The 22,815-nt window shown below is 46.8% G+C and overlaps 1 protein-coding gene across 1 annotated transcript; it reads right to left on the reverse strand.

Moving 5' to 3' along the window:
* Positions 1-576: 576 nt before the first annotated feature.
* oplah (5-oxoprolinase, ATP-hydrolysing) lies at positions 577-22,717 on the reverse strand. Its single transcript, XM_041244593.1, has 26 exons — positions 21,399-22,717; positions 20,666-20,857; positions 17,317-17,431; positions 16,071-16,194; positions 15,753-15,948; positions 15,418-15,575; positions 15,140-15,286; positions 14,409-14,476; positions 13,754-14,022; positions 13,137-13,249; positions 11,936-12,106; positions 11,486-11,623; positions 10,672-10,810; positions 10,047-10,159; positions 9,000-9,151; positions 7,042-7,202; positions 6,338-6,439; positions 5,618-5,792; positions 5,003-5,187; positions 4,601-4,747; positions 4,219-4,353; positions 3,762-3,911; positions 3,347-3,504; positions 2,969-3,129; positions 1,793-1,890; positions 577-1,412 (listed from the first exon to the last, which is right to left on the reverse strand). Exons 1-26 carry the CDS (start codon positions 21,567-21,569, stop codon positions 1,257-1,259), a joined length of 3,894 nt encoding a protein of 1,297 aa, XP_041100527.1. The 5' UTR covers positions 21,570-22,717; the 3' UTR covers positions 577-1,256.
* Positions 22,718-22,815: the final 98 nt, after the last annotated feature.

The following is a 22,815-nucleotide window of genomic DNA, read 5'->3' on the forward strand; positions in this document are numbered from 1 at the left end:
ACCCTGCGTGAGATGCCTCACCTGGCACACCAAGGTGTGTGGAAATCTGGCGTTTCGATTGGCTGAGAGTGGATTCAAATGTTCATTGCTGGAGTCTTCATGCCATGATGTAACACCCAGCTGGGACCATGGATTACACATCGTGAGAGTCAAGTGAAGACAATGGAGTGCTTTCATCACCATGTACAATCAGTCTTTAGTGCTGGTATGTTTGGCAGGTTTTTGTCCTCCTGTTGTAATGGCCTGGTTTGGCTTCTATTTCAATGGTAAGCTGTGTGCCAATGTTGGATATATGGGGTCAGGTTTATCATTTCAAACAATTCATGCCACCACACCCATTTGAATACAGCACAGTGCTCCCTCGCCGTTTCACTGTTAGGCCATATTGACATGTTCCTGATTCACTGTGTATTGATGTGCAAGTCACGAACAGGTGTCATTAATTAGTATCTTCTCTCAACTGTACTTTTATATTATTTAGTCTTTTAGCAGACACTTTTATTCAAAGCAACTTTCAGAGACGCTTCCAATAGGACCTTTGTTTCACATTTGTATAATAATATAATTAAGAAATGTAGCATGATCAGATGGATTTTGAGGCATGAGGTGAAATCAAGTATGCCACAGTGCAACTATTTGAAATAAAATTAAAAAAACTCAAGTTTTATAAAGTAGAAAAATTTATCAGTGTTTATTTCCCTGTCACACAAATGAAAACGTAATTTCTGTTGCATTTGAGAAATCACTATCAATATACTGGCAAGCATTTTGTGACAGCACATTTTTTTATAACATTAACAAATCATGATATTATAGTTTTATAGCTTTATCACCCCTGCCTCATTTGATTTAGTTCCTAAAGCAAGCTGTTTATTGTTTTTGTGTGCACAGATTTCATGAATCAAGCATGACATTAACAAGAATGCTGGATTCACAACCCTGATTATTATTAATAATCTTTCACTACTTGGGGGCAGATTAAATGAAAATGATTATAAAAGTATAGCTGTGGCCACACCATGGACTTTGACTGAATTCAAGCCCTTGTTTGTGATTGGTCCTAATGGGGTCAGACGTCATAGCAGAGGACACACCTGCCAATGAGCAGGAGGCACAGAGGTCAATGAGTGGCTGAGCCAGCTTTATGTGACTGGCTTCACAGCTGGCGTGACCTGTCTTATGTAATAGATAATCCAGAGCCGTGGCTCTACGGAGCATGAAAGGAGTCTCTCCAGTACCACCCAGCTCTTGTTTGGTCACACTGCCTCCTGCGTGCAGCTGTATTCAAACACACTGCCGCGCTCAGTGAAGGTGCTCTCCACTTTCTTCTTCTTGGAGAGAGGTCCCGGGGGGGTTGACTGCTCGCAGCTCCCATACCCCCCTCCTCCGGGGGTCTGCAGCTGGAACACGTCCTGCAGAGACAGAACCCAGTCAGACGCACACTAACAACCTTGCTGCTTGATATTTATACATCCTTTTAATTTATTTGGCATCCCAAGCTTTTAATCATGTTGTATTGAATTAGAGTCCGGTACAGTTTTGGGAACGACATTTAAAAACCTGTGTAAATTAATGAGTTCACAAAACTGTTCTGGACTTGTTGCAGCGTCTTTAACAACAACCTCTGTGGAGGCCTTTGAAACCCTGGGGTGTAATCGAAGGGGAAAGTCTTATCAGAGTTAACCAGGTGTAATATGGGAATGTGAAAATGGAAATCATTGATGTATGTGGCAGTGAGTTTACAAACTCAGGGGGATGTCTAATGAGTTGCTCTCTGGGAGGCTGCTCTTACCCCTGGCTTGACGCTTATGGAGGTCTTGGCTCCCAGGTTGAGGGTGCGCCCGTCAGCACACACCAGCAGATTGAGCCCTGACAATCCTGATTCACCCCCTGTACACAGACAGAAACGCAGGCACAGACAGTCAGACACACAGACAAACACCAGCGTCAAGAGGATCTGCTGTCAAACCTGAGTGACCAAGGCAGCTCCGAACAAACCACACATTAAAGCTAGAATAAATCGGTTGTACAAAATGAAATCCTCCTCTCTTAAAGGAATTTGTTTTTTCCAGTGCTGCGTATGCTTCTGCATGGAGTCTGATATTTTTTTCTTACCTTTAGTCTCACATTGAGGATACAATAACCCCTCTAGGGGAACGAACTAGAAGCATCTTCAAATGGCTGGTAGTAGATCAAATACTGCAAGGATCCTTGTCACTCAAACTTTTTCAAAATACTAAATTTCAAGGATGTGATGAAAAACTTTAAAAAATATAAGTGGAAACCACATACCATGAATGAGAACCTGATTTCATTGTGCTCTACTTTGAATAGCGCTGTCAAACCTGAAGGATGAGGGCAACACAGGAGACCAGTGTTTGTGCTAATGCCTTCCTCCCCAGTGTGAGCAGTGTTGATACGCTGTGCTCGGCTTCCTGAGCACGAGTCAGTGTCTAAACTCTGGAGGGGCAGGTAAGAGGCGACTCCTTCTCAGAGGTAAAACTTATATGAAGTTTTAAATGTCATCAGATTTTTTTTTTTGCTATCATTCTGAGTGGTTCTGGGTTCTGTTGTATTCATTTTTTAATATACCTTTCCATGTTTTTTTTATTACTGTTTTAATTGAACTGGTAGTTGTGGAGTGACAGAATTAAAATCCATGACTCAAACCTAGCTGAAAACATTCCACATGTACAGAAGCCACCAGTTTAGTATAAAGGGTCCAGCCATATAAAGATGTGGTATCCACAAAAGGGGCCAAATTACAGAATATAAAGAAAAGGGTCAGCCCTGTAAAGTCACAAATGGGCCAAATTTGGCCCCCACCTTTTTATTCATGTGGCGGGCAAATTTGCCCCAATTGTGTAGCGTGTGCTTGGTTACCTTTGAGTCCATACAGTCGGGTAAAGAGGTTTCATTGCTGTTTTTTTGTTCTGCTTGTACAGTGCTGTATTCAAGAGCCTCTTACCTTTGAGTCCATACGGCCGGCTGGCCCTGCGTTCCGTCAACACTGACAGGACGACCTCCTCTCGGAACAGCAGCTCTCGAATCACACCGTCCCCCCCTCGAAAACACCCCCTGCCCCCAGAGGCAGGACGGAGCGAGAAGCGCTGCAGAACCACCGGGTACCTGAGAAGGTAAGAGACTCTCTATATAATTCGACATGTGGAGGCACAGAGAATACTGATATTCTTGATCTATAAGTTTGTACACATTTGCTGCATCTTTGGCAATATGACTTGTCATGCTAATAAGGACTATTTGAATTTGAGAGGGAGAGGTGGGGAGTTCAGTCACAGTACAGTTCCAATTGGCACTGCTGTTGTCAGTCTCTCTCCTCACTCACCTCTTCTCTAGTATCTCGGGGTCAGTGATGCGTGTGTTGGTCATGTGACTGTGGACCCCACCACGCCCATGCCAGCCTGGCCCCGCCCCCGCACCGCCAGCTACCGTCTCGTAATATCCGACATGCTCGTTCCCGAAAGTCACGTTGTTCATACAGCCCTGTGGATCAGGGTAACACAGGATTCAAAAGATCTGAGCCAAACAACTGCAGAAAACACTGGGGATTTCTGAACCCAGCTCTGTTGAGTGTTTAACAGTTACAGATGATCTTTACTAAAATATCAGCATATATAATAGCATAAAATAATAGCACACAAGCCCAGATGCTTATCTCTTGTGTGATCTCACTCCCATTACAGATGCGCATGTGCCTATTGGTCAGATTATATGATTAAACTAGACACCCCCAGATTCACCTGAGAGGCAGCACACACTTCGAAGGCTTTGAAAATGACATCAACAACTCTCTGTGATGTCAGCACGTTCCCGCCCACCACCGCGGCATTCCGAGACGGCTGCAGGATAGAACCCTCGGGAATGAGGACCCTGATGGGAGCGAGACAACCCTAAAACACAAGAGGATGATCACTTCAACTGCCTCCCTGCCCACAGTCCTTCAGCTGCAACCAACAGACCACACACTGCCTCACTCCCTCCCTCCCAGTCACTCAGCTCTAACCACTAGACCACACTGTCTCCCTGCCTCCCAGTCTCACAGGTCTAATCCCTTGTCCTGGCCCTGGCTGGTCTCTGTATTTTGGCCCTGGATGGTCTCTGTGTCCTGGCTGGTCTCTAGTCTTCTGGCCCTGGCTGGTCCTTGTGTCCTGGCTAGTCTCTGTAATCTAGCTGGTTCTTGTTTCTTGGCCCACTCACCTGATTCAGGGGGATGTCTTGCCCCACCATGCAGCGCAGGCAGTAGATGAGAGCGGACAGAGTGATTGCTTGAGGGGCATTGCAATTTCCAAACACCTCGGGGCCCGTCCCAGAGAAATCAAACACTGCACTGCCCTGCAAGAGACAGAGAGAGCGAGGGAGAGCTGAAATTGTATTGAGATCATATAGAGGTACAAGTAATAACAGTTAGTGAATACATTGTCTATAGGCTGTCTCTATTGTTTTGAGGTAATGTTTGCAGTTTGTATAGTTCTGTAGTGTGTGTTTAATTTATGTAGTTTCTAGTTTGTACAGTTATGTAGTGTGTATGTGTTTAATTTATGTAGCTGGTAGTTAGAGAAGTTTAGCTTTGTCTCCTCACCTCCTCCTCATTGATTAGCACCTTCAATCTGATTGGTGTCCCGTCATCCATGTGATCCTCTGACTCCACCTCCAGAGAGCCAGTCTGTTGCCGACGGCGATGGGCGAATTCCTTCAGCATGTCCCTGACTGCCAGCTCTGCATTGCTCTGAGTGACAGAAACACCAGTCACCTGGAGATACCTGCACCACATCTCACCTGCCTCACTCTCACCTGTATACACCTGCCTCTCTATCTCTCTCAACTGCACACACCTCCCTCATTCTCTCACCTGTTTACACCTCCATCTCTCTCTCACCTGCAAACACCTCCCTCTCTTTCACCTGTAACACATCCCTCTTTCTCACACCTGTATACACCTCCCTCATTTTCTCTCACCTGCATACACCTCCCTCTCTCCCACCTGTATGTGTCCCATGTAAGCCTGCACCACTTCCAGTCTGTAGCTGTCAATAAGCTCCCCCACCAGCTGTATCCCCTTCTGATTAGCTGCCACCTGAGCCCGCAGGTCCGAAAGGTTGTCATGGAGATTACGTGTTCCAGAACTGCCTGGGAATTTACTTGGGGCCATGAGGGCATCTGTCAGAGCTAAGAGAGAGGAAGAGAGAGACATAGAGTGGTTAAAGGATTTCAATTTTTAACTGCAAATGTAATGTATGCAAAGCAGATAAGTTCCCATGTCAGACTAACGGCAGCCATCTCCTCCCCTCTCAGCCTGCTCCTGGAAGACACCATTCCTGACGAGTTTGAAGAGGACAACACCCTCCCCTCCCACTATCCCTCCTTTTTTCCCCACTGTATCCCCTCTTACTTCTTCTCCCAACACTCCTCTCTTATTTCCTTCCCATGCTCTCCCTCTCCCCTTCCCTCCTCTCTTCTCCCACTACATTCCTCCCCACACTCATTCCTCTCCTGTCTCTTCTCCTTCTCTCTCTCAAGAAGAAAACACTTTCCTGACCAGTTTGAAGGAGATGGAAGACAGCTCTCTCTGTCCACACTCACACCCCTCCCCTCTCACCTTGCTCCTGAAAGACCCCGTTCTTAACCAGTTTGAAGGAGATGAAGACTGCCCCCTCCTCCTGCAGTGATTTGGAGTGGGGGGGCATGGAGCCCGGAGTGATACCCCCGATGTCAGCATGGTGCCCACGGCTTGCCACGAAGAATACGGGTCGAGGCATGCCTGGGTGGAACACCTGACAGAGAGAGAGAGGGGGGAGGAGGGGAGTTTAGGGTAAAGACTTCACACAACTCAAAGATGAAACAGTGAAAAGGCATTGCAGATACTTGTGGGAGAGGTGGGTGTTTTTTTTTTTATATCCCTACAGCAGAGAATGACCATTAGCCCACAGCAGAGAATGATCCAATAGCCCTTAGCCATATACTTTATAGAAACAGGTAGAAGCAAGCACAGCATATTGGTGCTGTGTTTTAAGATATGAGCAGAAGTTTAATGAGCAGAAAACTACTGAAGCTGTGTGTGAGTGTAGTTCCCAACAGTTAGGCAGCTTTTTAGTCAAATAATGTTTTTTGTATGGCTCTAAGAACTCCCTCGTAACTGGTAGCTTTAATATGCTCCACTGTGCACTTACCCTGGTTTGCAATGTTTCACATGCTTCACCATACCTCTCTGGGCTTCACAATGCAGCCCAATGTTTTACCATGCGTTCACTGTGCATTATTCCACTGTGGGACACTAGGGGGAGCAGCGCAGTGTGCTGTGGTTTATTCTTAGACTCACTGGGGTGATGACAGTCAGGTCAGGCAGGTGACTGCCCCCGGCGCATGGGTGATTACTGAGAATCACGTCTCCTTCCTGCAGCTCCGCGCCCAGCTCCTGAATCTGAGGGAAAAAAGGCAGCACACCACTCAGACAGACAGCATATCGTCCAGACACAGTCAGCACACTGCTCAGACACAGACAGCATACTGCTCAGACACAGACAGGCAGACAGCACACTGCTCGGACAGACAGACAGACAGCACACTGCTCAGACAGACAGCACACTGCTCAAACAGACAGGCAGACGGCACACTGCCCAGATACAGACAGGACACTGCTCAGACAGACAGACAGGCAGACATCACACTGCCTAGACACAGACAGCACACTGCTCAGACAGAGACAGCACACTACTTAGGACAGAGAGACAGGACACTGCTCAGACAGATAGGCAGACAGCATACTGCTCAGACAGACAGACAGGCAGACAGCACACTGCTCAGACAGACAGAAAGCACACTGCTTAGAGACAGCACACTGCCCAGACACAGACAGCACACTGCTCAGACAGAGAGAGCACACTGCTCAGACAGAGACAGCACACTGCTCAGACAGACAGGCAAACAGCACTGCTCAGACAGACAGGCAGACAGCATACTGCCTGGACAGACAGCACACTGCTCAGACAGGTAGGCAGACACAAGGACACTGCTCAGACAGACCTGGTACTGCACTGTCTGCTGCATGGCTCCCAGATGCACAGGGATGTGGGGCGCGTTGGACACCAGCCCCCCGTCCGGTCCGAACAGCGCACAGGAGAAATCGAGCCGCTCCTTGATGTTTGTGGATATAGCAGTACGCTGCAGGACCCGACCCATCTGCTCTGAGCACAACACAGCGCAGCACACAGCGGTCAACAGTGGGGTTCAGGAAGCAACCCCACAGTGGACCTGCCCTGTCGACCTCAACACCACCACTGTGTGTAGTTTAGTTTAGCTTACTACTATTGACCAGGGGTGTGTTTAACTAAGCAAAAGTTCTCACACATTTTTTAACTTTTTCTGCTGGTGGTCTGATCGTGGCTAACGTTTTGACAGGTTGTGTGCAGTGGAACAAAAATGGCTACCAGCTACAAGGAGATGAATTTGACTGGAGATAAATGCGCTTTTTCAATTTATACAGACCTACTGGAAGTGGAACAAGTTATTTCAGGTATGTTTTATATTTTACTGTGGTTTATTGATAAAATGTCAAATAGCTGTATTAAAGTATAAATAATAATAATAATAATAATAATAAAAATAATAATAATAATAATAATAATAATAATGAGAAATGTTTGTGGAGCACAGAAGCATTCAACTAGTACTGAACGCAACTCAGGTCCAGAACAAGAGGCCATTCAGCCCATCAGTGCTCGCCCGGTTCCTAGTAGCTAATTTATCTCAAAATTTGGTCAAGTATAAGGCTCAAAGTGATGCTGCCATAACAACATGGCTAGATAACCTATTCCATGCCCCCACCACTCTCTTCAGTCAATAATATGAATCCTTCATATTATTGTCAACGGCATGTAACAAGTCTTGAGCACGCATACCTCAGGACCAAACAGCACACCAGAAGAAACTGTGAGAAAGGTCACCGTGTTATGCTGCGAAGGAAGACCATGTACCTATTAATAAACAGTTGCCGTTGTTCTCCTTTTGTATAGACAGCGGACGCAACTCCGGAACGTCAAAAACCAACCAGTGTTTCTCTCCGTTCGTACGTCAGCTGTTTGACCGTTGTGTTTCCGTTGTTACGTCTGTATGTTATACGACGCTATGCTTCTGAAATATTTTTACAATAAATTAATGTATTGACAGACAGCGAGGAAGAATTATTTATTTTTTTCCACCCAAATCATCACTTAATAAATGAATCATCGCATCCTATACAATTTATACTGGTTGTGTATTATTTATATAACCATAACTATAATGGATGAAGAACCGAAAGCTCTGATTCAGCCGTTCTGGACTCTAGCCTAATGGTGTATGTGTGACATGACGTACAGATTATCTGATGTATACTAATTAACCTAACTTTTCGTCCTTAGTCTTACATGGTATATGTGACTGACACACAGATCTCGGGATATCCCTACACTTTGATGATCTCTGTGAAACCTAACATGAGACGTGACAGACCGACATATTGTTCGTGAAGTGACACAGAATGACTAGCGAAGGGACGTGACAGACCAACTCTTGCCGCGCCTACTCAGAAAATGATGTGGGTTCCGGAAAGAAAACACGCCCGGACGAGATCCAGGATATTATGGGTAAACCAATTTGAATCCTTCATATTATTGTCAACGGCATGTAACACTTCACATTTATTAACATTACATTTCATTTGCCACGTTCTGCGTGCAGTCTAAATCCTTTTTTAATTTCCTGGGTGGCTGAAAATGCCCTTTCTCATTCATAACAAGGGACTTGAGAAAGAGATCAAGCAATCTGTTCCCAAGTGCAGCATTTGATTTAGCTTTTTAATAAGTTTCTCTGGTTCTAGTTACTGGCCTACCAGTGATGACACCATGACAGCGATGACTGGTTTGTGATAGCCTGGAAACAGCTACATCCACCGAGGATGAATGGGACGACCGTCAACCCTCGTGCCTGCCCCCCTCCCTCACCTGCAATGCTCATGAAGCGGTGTGAGAAGATGGACAGCTGGATGGTGTCGAGCTCAGTGCCCACAGCCCGGAGCTTCCCTGTGCCCACCGTGATCCTCACATCCCCAGACTGGGTGATCTCAGCCTGACAGTCCGGCTCGATCAGGATGGTGCTGTGCAGCATGGGGGGGGGGGGGGCGGCAGAGAGATGTCTTGTTTAAACATGAAAATCCATGGCTGCTAGAACATTGGTTTTATTTCAAAACTGCACATCTAAGACTTTTGCAGCTAATGGAAGTGCAAAACTATTGTTTTGTTAGCTACAATTACTTAAGGGGCCACTTCGATTAGTCAAGAAGAGAAACATTGAGACATATATGGTTTTTGGCTTTTACAACACAACAGACAAGTAACCTAGACCAGGACTGTGTTCACAACAGACAAGTAACCTAGGTCACAACTAGGTTACTTGTCTTTTTCTTTATATCCCATGACCCTTTGCATGACGCGAGAAGTAAGTAAAGGCAGAGTTGAGTATCTTGGTAATACAGACTATCTTTGTTGCAATTCTGCACATGCCTCATACTCATCCATTCTGTTGTCGTAGCGATCCCACCCGAACTGTTCAGAGTCATATCGCAACTGTACTGGAAGGAAACATGCTCTCATCTGGGTTTCTTATCGATACAGTTACAACAGTACCACATTAATACAACTCCAGTGTGAACAGACGTTGCGATACTCTTCCGCTGTGATACCGGTATAAAAATGGAAGTGTGAACAGGGCTTTAGATATCTGAGATTGTGTGCAGCAGATATGAAGTAAATGTATCAAAGTGTGTGGTCTGCAACATGTACAAGACTGCATGTGTACAGCATGTAATTGTATATGCGAAACTCTGGAAGGATGTCTTGCATATTAATTTAAGTGGCTGTACACTTACTATGAGGTAAACACTAAGGCTAACACATACTCTATATCTGACCTGCACATTTCTGATAATGGTTAACGGTTTAGGCAATATGGCAGCGCTATTCCTGCACTCTCATAACCGCCACTCGCTGCACCTGTTCTTGTCAATGATGATGGCCGGTCCCGGGATGCTGTGGTCACATGACAGCTCCTCCAACAGGTACACTTTGGTATCCAGGTAACTGTCGTCAAAGTAACACTGCGTCACCTGAACACAAGACAGTTCATTAGGGGTTGACCAATCAGAGAGTCCCAGTTAGTCTGGCTCGATTATTCAGATCTGCCTGGGTTAGAAGTCAATCCGTGGTGCGTGGGGTGTCTCTTATAAAATAATCTGTAGGTTGTCTGTGTTGAGAGATGTCATCTCATGCAGTTTGGGATCTGTCTGTTCAAACGGTGCAAAATGATTTCTGTTATAATGCACTCTACACACAACATATTAGCGTATTATATATCACAAAACAAGAATGTACTCTGGAACGGCTATTAAACATAAGAAGTGTTTCGTTTTTTTAACTTTAGAATGAAGTAGCTGGGTTTGTCTGCCTTGTATTTCAGAGCTAGATTTTAAAGTAAGAGTTTGTAGTTGACTGAATTACTTTGGGACAAACTGTTACTACAGGAAGTGATGCAGAGCTTTTGGATTTCGATTGCGGATTATTCTGCATTGCTGCCATATCCAGCACACCATGCAGCCCCTTTCCCTCAAGTTTGACTGACCCTCTCCACGCGTGGCTCCTTCCCACGGGGCTCCACTCTGCTCTGGTGGTCGATGCTGGTCCTGCCAGTGCCTCGCACCCGGATATCGTCCACCACGATGGGCCGCTCCGGGATGGTGAAGCCAAACTCCTTCCGGTACCTGTGGAGAGGAGAGAGAGCCTCTCAGCACACCGTGCATCTTCCCTGAGTCACAAATATCAATGACAGGCAACTAGAACCGAACAGCAACTTCTGAACTGAGGAGAAAGCAGATAAATATGCCTTGATGGATCTCCTCCTAGCGGCTGCTGTTAATAACACGGACATCAGCACAAGACCCATACTTCCCTCTCAAATACAGAGCTTGCTATTTAGTTGAATGGTGAGATGTGATGTTCTTCTTTGAGCTGCGAGGTTAGTGGTTTGTATCCGGCTCTTGCCTTTCCATTCAATTCAATGGGCTGAGATGCCAATTCATTACAATGCCAAATTTCCGTGGAGGCAGGCTCTTATAAAAGTTTTTATAGTAATTTTGCAGTTTTACCAATGGTTACAAAGTTGATTTACCATAGTTTAACTGCGCTTGCCATGTATTTTTTTTTTTTTTTTAAATATCCTTTACCATGCTGTACTTTTCACTGTGCTTTACTACTCTTGCTATGCTTTTAATATGGGAAAGACATGATAACTAAAATCAGACAAATCCATTACGAAGTATTCCTTTTAATTCAAATACCCTAACAACCTGTTTGTTTTTGTTTTTTAAACCTGAAGAGCACTGCAGTCTTACAGCAGGGGTGTGCATACATATTAGTGCCCCCTGCCCTCCTCGTACCGGTCAGTGAATGCAGCTCTGAAGTCTCCTGTGCTGCAGAACTCCTTGTTGCCAGGGTAACCGCTGGCAGAACACATGAGTGCGCAGTCCGTACGCTCGTATCGCAAGTGCAGGAAAACCTCGGTGCTGATCTCAGAGCTAGAGAGGAGGGTGAGAGCGAGAATGAGAGAGAGAGAGACAGACAGAAAGAGAGGGTTAACTGAATATTCAAGGTAATTGTTTCTGTAAAAACTACATCTATTCTACAGCACATAAAACTCATAATCACCCCTCTAAATTTACTGCAGCAAATGTACTGTAATATTTCACATTTTTATAACATTATAAAAGCCTCTATTGTGCACTTTCAATGTGACTGCTGGCTGCAATATACCTAACTCCCCCCCCCTCTGTCTAACCCATCCCTGTCCACCTCCCCTGTCCCCGTCCCAGTCGCAGTCTCCCTCTCACCTGGTGAACCCTTGCCCACGCAGTGCCTCCTCACACCTCCCCCTCAGTTCCTTCACTCTCTGGTCTACCTCAGCGAAGCTGCTCTCTTGGTAGAGCAGAGAGCAGGGCTCCTGAACTTCCTGAACCACATCCGCCAGAGCCATCCCGAATGCAGACAAGATCCCTGCATACCTGAGCAAGAAACACAGACAGACAGGGCATGAGAGAGACAAGAGAGTGCGCGCACACACAGACACACACATATGCACACACGACCCCTGCATACCTGAGCAAGAAACACAGACAGACAGGGCATGAGAGAGACAAGAGAGTGCGCGCACACACAGACACACACATATACACACACGACCCCCCTGCAAGAAACACAGACAGACAGGGCGTGAGAGAGCAAGAGAGTGCGCGCACACACAGACAGACACCTGAGCAAGAAACACAGACAGACAGGGCGAGAGAGACAAGAGAGTGCGCGCACACACAGACACACACATATACACACACGACCCCTTCGTAACTGTGCAAGAAACACAGACAGACAGGGCGTGAGAGAGACAAAAGAGTGCGCGCACACACACACACACACATGGAATGTGTGCATGGGACGTGACACGTTCTTTGTGTCTGTCTGTCCCGTTCATCTCTGACAAAACCGTGTGTGTTCTGTGTGTGTTGACATGTGTGCTGGGTGACGTGTACCGTTTATTCTGACACACATGTATACTGTCTCTGTTCTCTCACGTGGGTTCTGCAAGAAACACAGACAGACAGGGCGTGACAGAGACAAAAGAGCGCGCACACACACACACACACACACACACACACACACACACACACACACACACAGCATGGAAATAAGACTCCTATTACATAGCAGTTTCACCCAATACAGGTTTTACAATGAACTTCATTACCCACACTGTACAGGTAACAAGCTTAGGTGTGTCTTATTAGTCTCCTAATAAAACCAGGAAAAGATCAAAATGCAATGCAATGGGAGCCTTATTTCCATCCCTGCACGCACACACAAATAGGGGGCGAGAGAGGAACAAGAGAGCACACACACACACACCTCCTCTCCTCTCTCCCCAATCAGCAACTATTTTCCATTTGCTCAAAACCCTACCTTCCCACTTCTGACCCTCCCTCTAACTCCCTCTCTCTTACATGTGAATGAAGACGGTCCCCATATCCTCCCCCCACTCACTTGTGAATGAAGACAGTCTTCATGCCTAGAGCCCTGGCGATGGCACACGCGTGCTGCCCCCCCGCTCCTCCGAAACACGACAACACGTGACGGGAGGTGTCGTGACCCTTCGCCTGGGAGGGAGAGCAGAGACAGCGGTGTAGGTCAGGGGTCACAGGTCAGTGGGAGGAGGGCTGGACTGAATTCAGGAAAACCCACCCCAGAGACAAAAACTGACAAAAAACAAAACATATATGCCGTTCTTGAACCCTCTTAGTCTTGCTCCCTCCCGAATAAAGTCTTCTGTGTCAAAACTGTGAATAAGCAAGGCAACCCCCGAGCATACAGGGCTAGGGTACCTGAATGTGGCAGGCATCTCAGGTCACAGGGAAGGTGCAGTTAGATCTTTCCAGCTACACTGAGATTATGAAAGCTCCAGCTTAATGGTTAACAAGATATTGGCAGCATTAGGAGCGGTGGAGGTGGGTTTGCAATTATTGCTTATTTTTCCTCTTAATGTGAAACCCATGACAGTAAAATTGAAATAAGAACAGTGGTATACCGCCAGTGACACAGCTGATACACTCGTATTCCACTTGTAACCCTCATTCCCTCCGTGAGTGGAACACGCCCCCTACCTGGGTGAGTGCTCTGATTGGCCGGCACATGGCCTCGTTAGCAACGCGGATGAATCCCATGGCGACCTCCTCCACACTCATCTCTGAATGACTTGCTCCGCACTGCGCAGACAGGAACTGGTTAACGGTGGTGGTGAGGAGGCGGAACTCGCGCAGGGAGTCCTCGCTAGAGAGAGGCTGGTCCTCCGAGGGGCCAAATATCCGCGGGAAGAACGAGGGGAGCAGGCGCCCCAGAGCCAGGTTAGCATCTGTCACTGTGAGAGGGCCCCCTGCAGGAGAGACATGCAGGTACACAGCTGGGTTTTTTGAAAAATGTAAAGTAACTTACATACAGCGACAAATTTCAATTGCAAGTCTTTTTCAACGTCTCCAATGTAAACTGAATGGCAAACCTTACTTCCAAATTCCAACACTGAAAAAGTCTTCTAGCCAAAAGGTTTTCAGAAGGGACAGAAATTACATTTTTGCCTATTCAGGAAAACAAGGTGAACCAAATCTGGAACACAGGCTTAGTAAATCTGTTCAGACAGACACTCAGATAACACACACACGGTCACTGTGATACAGAAGGTCTAGTCTAGAGCCCCAGAAAGCCCAGAAATACAGACACACAGACAGACTGGCGGATAGAAAGACAGCCAGACAGACAGCATACCTTTCCTGTAGCAGGCTGGCCCTGGGTGAGCTCCAGCAGACTCCGGTCCCACTACAAACATCCCGGACCTGTGGACAGGCAGGCAGACAGACATAGAGACACACACACACACTGTCAACACATGCTTCAGTGTGAAGGATAGCCTCAGTTGCTGTTATATGTCAAGTTTTTAAAAAATGACACACAAAAAAGTGTGGCTTAATGAAGTGGCAAGTTTTGAATGTTACAGAACAAGAAACTTGAAAACAAGATATATTGTTTTCTCAGCATGTGCTCATCCATTTGTGTGTGTGTCACTGTGTTTCTGTGTGTGTCTCAGTGGGTGTGCGTGTCTCTCAGTAGATGTGTGTGTCTGTCTCAGTAGTTATGCATGTCTCCCAGTTTGTGTGTGTGTCTGTCTCAGTAGGTGTGTGTGTCTGTATCAGTTTGTCAGTGTCTGTCTCAGTAGGTGTGTGTGTATCAGTAGGTGTGCGTGTCTCTCAGTCTGTGTGTGTGTCTGTATCAGCAGGTGTGCGTGTCTCTCAGTCTGTGTCTGTCTCAGTAGGTGTGTGTTTCTCAGTTTGTGTGTGTATCAGTAGGTGTGTGTGTCTTTCTCAGTAGTTGTGTGTGTCTCTCAGCCTATGTGTGTGTCTGTCTCAATAGGTGTGTGTGTGTCTGTATCAGTAGGTGTGTGTCTCTTCAGTAGGAGTTATGTGTCTCTCAGTAGGTGTGTGTGGAGGGGGGTCTCTCACCTGAAGAAAAGCCGAGACCCCCCTCCCGCTGCCACAGTGTTGATGTCGAGCTGCGGCGCCTGCACAGTGATGCCTGCCATCGTGGCCTCGAATACATGCTCATACTGTCCGGCGTAGCGGCTCACATCCGTCGAGGTGCCTGACAAGAGGGAGAAGAAAGACGAGAGGGAAAGGTAACCTACTGCATTTCTTGTAAACATTGAAGTGTTCTGTAACACTTTATTGTTACAATGGGGGGGTGGGGGTGGGGGCGCGGGGACGGACGAGTGGGGGGTACAGCGAAGCCGATGACGGGCTGCCGGTTCTCCCGGCTGTAGCTCGTCATCGCGTAGCCCACCACCCCCCCCGCGGGGCCTGACAGGATTGCTCGAGAGCCGCTGAACTTCTCCATGGGAGTGAGACCACCATCCGACTGCATGAACAGAACACGCACCCCCTGAGCACGGAGAGGGAGGAAGAGGGGGAGTGAAGAGAGAGTCAGCATCTGCAAACTGATCCTCTCACATTTTTACAATATTTCAGGAGTTTCTCAGAACTACAGTTTTATTAAATTCTTGCTGTTGTCCTGGGACAGGTACATTGCCAGACAAACCAAATGCAGGGGTGGACTCGCCTGCAGCCCCTGACAGAAGCCAGATCGGAAGCCACTCAGGTACTCCTGGATCTTGGGGGTGAGGTAGGCGTCGGCGCAGGCTGTGTACCCACGAGGCACGATCCGCACCATAGGCATGACCTCGCAGGACAGGGAGACCTGCTGGAAACCTAGCCTCCGTGCCAGAGCCCCAACCTGAACCTCGTGAGAGGACCACCTGAGAGAGAGAGAAAGAGAAGGGTCAGACAAACACAGAACTGAAACATAGACACACTGCATTGACACAGACACACCGTACTGTGCTTTAACTATTAGAAAACACCCCAAGGGAGGACTCACGTGTAGGAGTGCATCAGAACCACGGCCAGGCTGCGGATCCCTCGGGACAGCACTCTCTGCAGGTCAGCCTCCAGCTGGACCAGGTCCGGTGGGGTCCACACCTCTAGCCTCTCCCCAGTAGAGCCTGCAGGGACACAGAGACAGCTGCACAACACCCTCCTGTACGGCCCCCCCCCAATAATAATCAACCTAGTACTCGCTAATCAACTTTGATTCAGATTCAGTTCTTTCATCCTTCACAGTTCATTCATTTAAGCCCTGGGATTAGTTTGGTTATTCTTTGCTGGACTCTCTCCATGGCCACAATGTCCTTTTGCTAGTGTGCTGACCACAATTGGACACAACATGCCAAGTGCAGTCTCGCCAGCGTGTTATACAGCCTCACCATAACCTCCTTTGATTTGTACTCTACTCTTGTTTGACTGGTTGTTACGGACAGAGAGTCTTTTACAACATCAAGAACTTAACGTGTTTTACAGCAACATTTGAATTCCCATAAGAGCAATACCCATAAATAAAAATTCACCCATGACTACACACATGTGGTATAATGACACAGCTGGGGGGTTGGCAGCAGTGGCACCCTGGGCTGCATTTGTGGCACTGAAGAGCAGTGGGCTTGGATTAATATGAGCAAGGGCTGTGAATGCGAGTTTCTCAGGTGTGAAGGGGTTAATCTGGGCTACCCAACCATCCCTCAGTGGGAGGAGGGAGTAGCTAGCGTTAGGGCACCAGTTCTTGGCGGGAATGTGAAGGCAGAACTGCAAGCAGCAAACTTGGGTTAGCAACGAGGAGTGTGCTAAGGATATACACAAATACGTAATCAGGTTTATTTGCTCTTAAAAATGTGGTCCTTACCTACTATTGCGCACTCAGTTATAATACTCCTACTACTACTAATAATAATAATAATAATAATAACAATAATAACAACAACAACAACAACAACAACAACAACACTTTCATAGATTAATAATAATTGTTTTAAAATCATAATTATATTTTAAACACTAAGGGTTGACTACATTTCTCAATAACAGCTATAATAATAACAACAACAATAATAACAATAATAATACACATAAAAAAATACCAAAAAGACATCATGGCCAGGCTTCAAACGAAGCAGAATGTTTTGAAACTGGTCAGGAACAGGGCACAAGATGCCACTGACTTCTTAAAAACACACCCACAGTGATATAAACACACACTCAATGAATGACTGGAGAGGGGACCCCTGCGGTACCTGTGACTGTCTGGCAGGCCTCTCTCCTGGGCAGCTGGCAGCCGTCTCTCTGCAGGACCACCCTCTCCTCCACCTCAATCACCTCTTCATACAGGACCTCAGGCATCACTATCTCCTGCACCAGAGACACACAGACAGGCAGTAGACACAAAGGCTTTAGGGGAAGGTCGCAGTTTAACGCCTTCAGATCAATTAGACTGAATTTGACGGCTGTGTATGGCGCTGTGTATGGAGTTGTGTTTGATGGCTGTGTATGGCCCTGTGTAATGTGCTGTGTTTGATGGCTGTGTATGGAGCTGTGTTTGATGGCTGTGTATGGAGTTGTGTTTGATGGCTGTGTATGGAGCTGTGTTTGATGGCTGTGTATGGTGCTGTGTATGGAGCTGTGTTTGATGGCTGTATATGGAGCTGTGTTTGAAGGCTGTGTTTGATGGCTGTGTATGGAGCTGTGTTTGATGGCTGTGTATGGAGCTGTGTTTGATGGCTGTGTATGGAGCTGTGTTTGATGGCTGTGTATAGCTGTGTTTGAGCTGTGTTTGATGGCTGTGTATGGAGCTGTGTTTGATGGCTGTGTATGGAGCTGTGTTTGATGGCTGTGTATGGAGCTGTGTTTGATGGCTGTGTATGGTGCTGTGTATGGAGCTGTGTTTGATGGCTGTGTATGGAGCTGTTTGATGGCTGTGTATGGAGCTGTGTTTGATGGCTGTGTATGGAGCTGTGTTTGATGGCTGTGTATGGAGCTGTGTTTGATGGAGCTGTGTATGGAGCTGTGTTTGATGGCTGTGTGGAGCTGTGTTTGATGGCTGTGTATGGAGCTGTGTTTGATGGCTGTGTATGGAGCTGTGTTTGATGGCTGTGTATGGAGCTGTGTTTGATGGCTGTGTATGGAGCTGTGTTTGATGGCTGTGTATGGAGCTGTGTTTGATGGCTGTGTATGGAGCTGTGTTTGATGGCTGTGTATGATGGCTGTGTATGGAGCTGTGTATGGAGCTGTGTTTGATGGCTGTGTATGGAGCTGTGTTTGATGGCTGTGTATGGAGCTGTGTTTGGAGCTGTGTATGGAGCTGTGTTTGGTGGCTGTGTATGGAGCTGTGTTTGATGGCTGTGTATGGAGCTGTGTTTGATGGCTGTGTATGGAGCTGTGTATGGAGCTGTGTTTGATGGCTGTGTATGGAGCTGTGTTTGTGGCTGTGTATGGAGCTGTGTTTGATTGCTGTGTATGATGGCTGTGTATGGTGCTGTGTATGGAGCTGTGGCTGTGTATGGAGCTGTGTTTGGAGCTGTGTTTGATGGCTGTGTATGGAGCTGTGTTTGATGGCTGTGTATGGAGCTGTGTTTGATGGCTGTGTATGGAGCTGTGTTTGATGGCTGTGTATGGAGCTGTGTTTGACGGCTGTGTATGGAGCTGTGTTTGATGGCTGTGTATGGAGCTGTGTTTGATGGCTGTGTATGGAGCTGTGTTTGTGGCTGTGTATGGAGCTGTGTTTGATGGCTGTGTATGGTGCTGTGTATGGAGCTGTGTTTGATGGCTGTGTATGGAGCTGTGTTTGATGGCTGTGTATGGAGCTGTGTATGGAGCTGTTTGTGTGTATGGAGCTGTGTTTGGAGCTGTGTATGGAGCTGTGTTTGATGGCTGTGTATGGAGCTGTGTTTGATGGCTGTGTATGGAGCTGTGTTTGATGGCTGTGTTTGATGGCTGTGTATGGAGCTGTGTTTGATGGCTGTGTTTGGTATGGCTGTGTATGGAGCTGTGTTTGATGGCTGTGTATGGAGCTGTGTTTGATGGCTGTGTATGGAGCTGTGTTTGATGGCTGTGTATGGAGCTGTGTTTGATGGCTGTGTTTGGATGGCTGTGTATGGAGCTGTGTTTGATGGCTGTGTATGGAGCTGTGTTTGATGGCTGTGTATGGAGCTGTGTTTGATGGAGCTGTGTATGGAGCTGTGTTTGATGGCTGTGTATGGAGCTGTGTTTGATGGCTGTGTATGGAGCTGTGTTTGATGGCTGTGTATGGGCTGTGTATGGAGCTGTGTTTGATGGCTGTGATGGGCTGTGTATGGAGCTGTGTTTGATGGCTGTGTATGGAGCTGTGTTTGACGGCTGTGTATGGAGCTGTGTTTGATGGCTGTGTATGGAGCTGTGTTTGATGGCTGTGTATGGTGCTGTGTATGGAGCTGTGTTTGATGGCTGTGTATGGAGCTGTGTTTGTTTGACGGCTGTGTATGGAGCTGTGTTTGACGGCTGTGTATGGAGTTGTGTTTGATGGCTGTGTATGGAGCTGTGTTTGATGGCTGTGTATGGAGCTGTGTTTGATGGCTGTGTATGGAGCTGTGTTTGATGGCTGTGTATGGCGCTGTGTTTGATGGCTGTGTATGGAGCTGTGTTTGATGGCTGTGTATGGAGCTGTGTTTGATGGCTGTGTATGGTGCTGTGTATGGAGCTGTGTTTGATGGCTGTGTATGGAGCTGTGTTTGAATGCTGTGTTTGATGGCTGTGTATGGAGCTGTGTTTGATGGCTGTGTATGGAGCTGTGTTTGATGGCTGTGTATGGAGCTGTGTTTGATGGCTGTGTATGGAGCTGTGTATGGAGCTGCTGTGTATGGAGCTGTGTTTGATGGCTGTGTATGGAGCTGTGTGTGGCTGTGATGATGGCTGTGTATGGAGCTGTGTTTGATGGCTGTGTATGGCCCTGTGTATGGTGCTGTGTATGGAGCTGTGTCTGGCTGTATATGGAGCTGTGTTTGACAGCTGTGTATGGCGCTGTATATGGAGCTGTGTTTGATGGCTGTGTTCGGCCCTTTGTATGGTGTTGTGTATGGCGCTGTATATGGAGCTGTGTTTGATCGCTGTGTATGGCGCTGTGTTTGATGGCTGTATATGGAGCTGTGTTTGATGGCTGTGTATGGAGCTGTGTATGGAGCTGTGTTTGATGGCTGTGTATGGACCTGTGTTTGATGGCTGTGTATGGCCCTGTGTATGGTGCTGTGTATGGAGCTGTGTCTGGCTGTATATGGAGCTGTGTTTGACAGCTGTGTATGGCGCTGTGTATAGCGCTGTGTATGGTGTTGTGTATGGCGCTGTATATGGAGCTGTGTTTGATCGCTGTGTATGGCGCTGTGTTTGATAGCTGTGTATGGAGCTGTGTTTGATGGCTGTGTATGGTGCTGTGTATGGAGCTGTGTATCACGGCTGCGTATGGCTATGATGTGTACAGGGCTATGGTTGCACCCACCGGGTCAAAGAGGCAAGGCCATACCTGGTTTAGTGTTCAGTGTAGGGTGTCTGTGTATCAGAGCTGTGTATCTGGGCTGGGTATGGCTATGATGTGTACAGGGCTTTGGTTGCACCCACCAGGTCAAAGAGGCGAGGCCGTGCCTGGTTGCCGATGTGCAGCAGGTCCCTGAACCCCCGAGTGATCAGAAGGGCCATCTTCTCCCCCTTCCTCTCCAGAAGCGCATTAGTCGCCACTGTGGTACCCATCCGGATCGAGCCAATCAGAGAGGTGTCCATGGGCTGGTTGCGTGGCATGGACTGCCCACATTCCTGTGCAAGCAGACAGAGAAAGAGACAGTGACAAGCAGACAGAGAGACAGGCAGGCAGAGACATACAGAAAGGCAAGCAGAGAGACAGGCAGGCAGAGACATATAGAGAGACAGGCAGGCAGAGAGACATACAGAGAGAAAGGCAGGCTGCGGCAGACAAGTAGTTACTCTGTTACAGGGGCATTCACACTTTTTTTTTTTAATTCCTTCAAAAGACCTTGAATTTCTATGTTCCCTATTTTTTGTTTTTAGAATCAATGAGTCTGGATCAGATCTTAGTCCAGCATAAACCTCTCTGTGTCCCTCTGCGTTCCTCCATTTCCTTCCCCTCCCCTCTCATTCTCCCCTCCATTTGTCCCTCCGTCTCTTCTTCCGTCCTTGTCTCTCTCTGCAGCTCTCCCTTCTGTCCCGCATCTCTCCTTTCATTGACCTCCCCTCTCCCTTCTCCCCTCTCTCATCTTACAACTATTTCCCCTCTGTCCTCCCTGTCCCTCCCTATACCTTTTCTTCCAGCCACTCCAAGCCCCTCTCCCCTCCTCACCTCCTCAAGCACTCTTCGGATTCCCTCAGTTGGGGCATCCCTGTAGTTTGCCGGATCCTCGGAGAGCAGTTTAAGGACCCTCACCTTGCCCCCAGGGCAGCGGGCGAACACGTCTGTGAAAGTGCCGCCGCGGTCGATGGCAAACTCAAACCGATCCCCCGGAGATGCCATGCTCGCTGACTGGCAAACAAATGTGAAGTGTGCTGTGAAGTGGCGCGCTCAAATATCAAACGAGAGGTGTATCCCTTATAGCCTGTACCACATTTAACAGATACCAAAAATGAAGAAAAATGTACTCAAATTTGATGCAACCTGAAAGTCGGGGGAAGCAATTGAAAAGGCAAACAGAGTGCTTGGGTTAAATTGTCAAAAAAAGTGTAGAGTACAAATCAAAGGAGGTTATTATGTGATTGTATAATCCACTGGTGAGACCGCGCTTGAGTACTGTGTTCACTTCTGGTCACCAAATTCCCAAAGGGACACAAAGTGTATTCTTTTAGGGATCAGAGTGAGATGACTCAGGACTTTTACTGAGACTCAGTTCAACAAAGGTGTCTATCACACAGACTAGAACTGTAAAGTGTAATCATTAAACTGAAGAATTAGTTTCAGGTACTAACTTGTTTATGGTAAAATGACAGCAGGTCAGTTCACCAGACATTCAAGCACAAAAAAAGCTAGACATAATTATTAACATGTGTGGAAGTAGGTTTGAGTAGCTCAGTGATTAGAGTGCAGTGCTGCAGTGTGGAAGGCAGCGGGTTTGAGGATCTCAGTGATTAGAGTGCAGTGCTGCAGTGTGGAAGGCAGTGAGTTTGACCACTTTGATTTAAGAGACAGATAAAAGAAATTCAAAGTAAATTCAAGGTATCTAGGCTACAATTTGTCTGTATAAGTCATTTACTGTCAGATCCTTAAAACCAGGCATTCAAACTATCATCCATCTGCTTAAAAACTCACACATTAACTCAACCGAAAGGTACCTGTCAAGTTAAGCTGGTGAAAGATTTCCATGCATTCTTTTAAAATGTGCACTGACAATTAGTACAAACCTGTCACTTTTCCTGGAGTCCTCAGTCAAAAAAGGGGGCATATCTGCTGACGGTGTCTGTCTGTCACAATCTACACAATAACTTTGTTAATTTTGCACCAATCTTCACCAGAGTTTTATAATATCTGAGGACTTCCCACTTACATAACAGAAACCTGATTTTCGTTCCAGCTGGAGAATGGATCGGCGACAGGTGTTCAATTTTAATCCAGTGTTTGAGCAACAATCTTATACGAGATTTCTTATTTGGAGACAACCACAAGCCCCCCCCCCCCCCCAAAAAAAAAGTATATATATATATATATATATATATATATATATATATATATATATATATATATATATATACACACACTTATATACATT

Source organism: Polyodon spathula, chromosome 3 (assembly GCF_017654505.1).
Source record: "Polyodon spathula isolate WHYD16114869_AA chromosome 3, ASM1765450v1, whole genome shotgun sequence".
NCBI classification, from domain to species: domain Eukaryota; kingdom Metazoa; phylum Chordata; class Actinopteri; order Acipenseriformes; family Polyodontidae; genus Polyodon; species Polyodon spathula.

Bases quoted from the DNA above. Each gene is read 5' to 3' on its own strand.
- oplah (XM_041244593.1), bottom strand. From the start codon at position 21,569: ATGGCATCTCCGGGGGATCGGTTTGAGTTTGCCATCGACCGCGGCGGC. The intron at 7,203-8,999 runs GTGAGGGAGGGG...TGTTGTGCTCAG, and splicing joins CCGCTTCATGAGCATTGCAG to AGCAGATGGGTCGGGTCCTG. The intron at 6,440-7,041 runs GTCTGTCTGAGC...TTTTTCCCTCAG, and splicing joins AGCAGACAGTGCAGTACCAG to ATTCAGGAGCTGGGCGCGGA.